Genomic DNA, 4,741 nt, shown 5'->3' with positions numbered 1-4,741 from the left:
TAGTTTGGTGTGGAAGACCTTGACTGCCCCCCACAGAGCCCTGACCTCAACCCTATCCAACACCTTTGGGATGAACTAGAACGGATATTGCAAGCCAGGCCTCTTGTCCGACATCAGTGTCTGACCTCTTAAATGCTCTTCTGGATGAATGGGCAATAATTCCCAAAGACAAACTCCAAAATCTTGTAGAAAACCTTCCCAGAAGAATGGAAGCTGTTATAGCTGCAAACAGGGGAGCAACACCATATTAATGCCTATGGTTTTAGAATGGGATGTCCCAGATCTTTTGTCCATATAGTGGGCCTTGCCAGAAAAGGCACAATGCATTCTGGCAAAAGTTGAAAATCAGCTTCCTGGAGAAAGTCAACTGTAACCCTGTTATTTAAGTGCACGTACTGATTGTTGTCTCCAAGTGTCTGAATGTCTCCTTTAAGTAATTTTAGCTAATCTTTCCTTTTTTACATTTCATTTTAGGTAATGCAAGATAAAATCATATGCCTTCCTAAGACAATGTCGAACACAAGTGAAGTGGAAGTGAAGTCACTGTTGCACCTGCAATCCAATATTTCAGCGGTACCAAGAGAAATGACGGGCCGGAAAACCAATCTGGATTTCCAACAGTACACTTTCATCAATCACATGTGTTATGAGAAGGCTCTGCATTGGTATGCCAAGTACTTTCCTTATTTGGTTCTTATACACACTCTAGTTTTCATGGTGTGCAGCAACTTCTGGTTCAAATTCCCTGGCTCGAGCTCAAAAATAGAGCATTTTATCTCCATGCTTAGCAAGTGCTTTGACTCTCCCTGGACCACACGAGCTTTGTCAGAGGTGTCCGGAGAAAATCCTGAAGAAACGGACCATACAAAGAGCAGCACTCCTAGGTCCAACATTGATGTGTCTCCCAGAGAAGGAAGCTTGGAGGAGACACAGTCCCTCCGGTCCATCCCCGAAAAGATTGTCATTGACAAGCCATCAGCAAGTGTTCTTGATAAAAAAGAGGGTGAACAAGCTAAAGCTCTTTTTGAAAAGGTAAAGAAGTTCCGTCTGCATGTTGAGGAAGGAGACATCCTCTACCTTATGTATGTTCGCCAGACAGTGGTTAAAGTGTTTAAATTCGTCCTGATCATTGCCTATAATAGTTCTCTAGTGGACAAAGTGCAGAATAAAGTGTGTTGCAAAGTTCAGGATGTCCAGGACATGACAGGCTATAAAGACTTTCAGTGCAACCACACGATGGCTCATCTGTTTTCCAAGCTTTCTTACTGTTACCTGTGTTTAGTGGCTGTCTATGGATTAACAAACCTGTACACCTCTTACTGGCTGTTTTACCGTTCACTGAAAGAATACTCCTTTGAGTATGTGCGACAGGAAACGGGCATCAGTGACATACCAGACGTCAAGAATGACTTTGCTTTCATGCTGCACATGATTGATCAGTATGACCCATTGTATTCTAAACGATTTGCAGTTTTTCTATCCGAGGTCAGTGAGAACAAACTGAAACAGCTCAACCTCAACCATGAGTGGACCGCGGAGAAACTGCGTCAGAGACTCCAGACTAACGCCAACAACAGACTTGAACTTCAGCTTTTCATGCTGCCTGGGTTACCTGACACTGTCTTTGAGTTGACAGAGCTGCAGTCGCTCAAGCTTGAGATCATCAACAATGTCACCCTCCCTGCCTGCATCTCTCAGCTGGAAGACCTTCAGGAGCTGTCTCTTTACCAATGCTCTTTGAAGTCGCACACAACAGCTACCTCTTTCCTCAAAGAGAACCTGAAAGTGCTTCGTGTGAAGTTCGATGATAACAGGGAACTTCCAAACTGGATGTACGGCCTGCGCAACTTAGAGGAGCTCTATCTCACCGGATCTTTAAGCCCCGATGCCTCCAAAAATATAGGCCTTGAGTCGCTGAGGGAGATGAAGGCTTTGAAAACCCTGTACCTTAAGAGTAATTTCACCAAGATACCCCAGTCTATAGTGGATGTTTCCAGCCATCTGCAGCGGCTGTACATACACAATGATGGCACTAAGCTAGTAATGCTCAACAACCTGAAGAAGATGTCACTTCTGATCGAGCTGGAGCTAGTGCACTGTGATCTGGAACGCATCCCACATGCCATCTTCAGCCTGACGAATCTGCAAGAACTTGACCTGAAAGAAAATAACCTTCGCTCAATAGAGGAGATTATCAGCTTCCAACATCTTCGAAAGCTCACATCGCTCAAACTTTGGCACAATGGCATCATGTACATCCCGGAGCATATCAAGAAGCTTGGCAGCCTAGAGCGCCTTTACTTCAGCCACAACAAGATCGAGATACTGCCTTCACACCTGTTCTTGTGCAACAAGCTGCGTTACCTGATGTGTCCAACAATGACATCCGATTCATCCCTCCTGAAATTGGAGTCCTTCAGAGTCTACAGTATTTCGCTGTCTCCTGTAACAAAATCGAAAATCTACCAGATGAGCTTTTCTTTTGCAAAAAGCTCAAAACGCTAAAGCTCGGCAAAAACTCGCTGTCCATACTCTCGCCAAAGATTTCCTACTTAGCTCTACTGACCCACTTGGAGCTCAAAGGGAACCACTTTGAGCTTCTGCCACAAGAGCTCGGTTGCTGTCGTGCTTTGAAGCGCAGTGGCCTTATAGTGGAAGAGACACTTTTTGAAACTCTGCCTTCAGATGTCAGGGACCAAATGAAGGTGGAGTGAGATGCCTTACTGTAGCCACAGTGCCTGCTGTTTGTTTTGTATAAACTCATTACCATACTCAAGTATTACACTACTGTTAAGGAAATTAAGAGTTATGTTTCCAGTTTCCTTAAGAGAGGGAAGAAAAAATGTATTGTCACATAGTGTGCCTGCAACAGGGTTGCTTGTTCTGTTTTTATTTACTTTTGACATATTATCAGGTCACAAATCCTCCTTAAAGGAATCATTCAGCATTTTGGGAACTACGCCCCTTTTATTTCTTGCCGAGCTTTTAGATGATAAGATTGATATCAGCCTCATATCTGTGTATGTTTAAACATGAAGCAGCAGCCAGCAGATGCTTAGCTTAGCTTAGCACAAAGACTGGACTGGTCCAAAGGTGAAAAAAAAAACAAAACCACCCACTAGCACCTCTGAAGCTAACAAATTACACGTGATAGCTTGTTTGTTTAATCCGTACCCAAAAAAAAATGTAAAAATGAGAAATTGTTTTATGAGGAGTTACATGCTGGACTATTTTGTGCCCTGGTCCACTTCATGAAGCCTCTAAATTAAAGAATTAATTAAAGCTTTAGACACTGGGACAGAGCCAGGAAGCCGCTTCCCCCTGCTTCAAGTTTTTATGCTAAGTTAACTAAGTGTAACAGTCTGTTGGCTGTACCATTTCACATTTTGCATACAGACATGAGAACATTATTGATATTCTCATCTAACTGCAAGGAAGCAAATAAGCCTTTTTTGAAGAACTTTTCTTGTCACTACTACATAAAGTAATTTCATTACTGATTGTAAATCTAAACTGAGGAGCTTTCTTAGTTTAGGCCTGTAGCCTTACAATTACTGTTTTTATATATTTTATGCTGCCTGTATAAAGTGTGTTATTTTCTTCAAGAGACTGTTAGTTCACATAGACCGCAGCAGGGAAAATGCAAAAAAACTAAGGATATAACATACATAAGCACATATTATACCTTGGCAAAACAATTCTGTATTATAGAAAGATTACATTTTAAAGTGCATTAAACTTTTAGGACTGGATAGGTCATACTGGTGGTTTTCTTCAGCTCTTGGAATGTGCACAGTATGCAGCTTATTACAGAAAATTTTTTTTTGAAACAGTATTTTTATGTTGTTGACCAATAAAATTGATTTATTTGTAAATGGTATTTTTTTAAGGTTGCAGTTTCTAAAATTAACAAAAAAACTACGATTTGATCAGACCAGTGATGCAGTATGGTGAAAACAAGAGTGCTGAATTGACTGAGAGAAATAAGTTTTAAGAAAGAATAAGATTAAATCTATTGTGCAACCTGATATCTGAAAGGTTAAGTCGTAACCACACATTGAGTGTTCTCAGTTGTGTTGTGGAATAAGATATCTCCTGCTGGCTGATGAGGATTAATAACGCAAAGAAGATTAGTCTATTATGATATGACGTACATGAGGCACCGATGGGAAAAAATACATTTTTAATGTTTTTATTCACCAAATACATGCGTACAAGGAAGAAAAGTAAAATGAGGGAACTTAAATTTATATGTGATGTAATAAAAACAATGCTAACTACAAAGAAACGGATTAATATGCAAATAACTGAATTTTGAAGGAAAGTTGGGTTTTAAATGTATTATTTTTTAATGGATTTTTAATCCACATTGATAAACACCACTGTAAATGTACAAGTGTTAGCCAAATGGCTGATTTAAACTGTTTTCCCATAGTCAGAATATAGATGGTGCAAAGATACCAAGAACAAAAAATGTGGTTAGAAGAATCTATGACAAAATAAATGACAAATCTATTGAGGAACACAGCTCATTTGAACATTTAAAATGTGTTTTACCCAAAAAATTTACATTGTACAAAGAATGCTTTGAGATCCACATGACATGGTGATATGGCCTAACTTTAAATTGCATCATTTGCGCTTTTACGACGGTCCCTAACTTCAGTGGGTCATCTCGGGCTGCCAATGGTTTTCAAAGCACTATGCTGTTACCCTCCATCAGCTCCTGATGTGAAAGAAA

The 4,741-nt window shown here is 40.2% G+C and overlaps 1 protein-coding gene across 1 annotated transcript; it reads left to right on the top strand.

Annotated features, from left to right (window-relative positions):
- Window positions 1–451: 451 nt before the first annotated feature.
- Window positions 452–3,752, top strand: LOC119906499 (volume-regulated anion channel subunit LRRC8C-like). The gene is given in 2 exon segments (XM_038723894.1): window positions 452–2,362; window positions 2,365–3,752. Coding segments are annotated over 2 exon segments (2,235 nt in total). The 5' UTR covers window positions 452–477; the 3' UTR covers window positions 2,715–3,752.
- The last annotated feature ends 989 nt before the right edge of the window (window positions 3,753–4,741 follow it).

The sequence above is a fragment of the Micropterus salmoides genome, unplaced genomic scaffold (assembly GCF_014851395.1).
Source record: "Micropterus salmoides isolate LMB-PRFRI ecotype aquatic unplaced genomic scaffold, ASM1485139v1 Ms_hic_scaffold_163, whole genome shotgun sequence".
NCBI classification, from domain to species: domain Eukaryota; kingdom Metazoa; phylum Chordata; class Actinopteri; order Centrarchiformes; family Centrarchidae; genus Micropterus; species Micropterus salmoides.
Note: the sequence above shows the minus strand (reverse complement) of the source record. Positions and strands in the feature narration are given on the sequence as shown.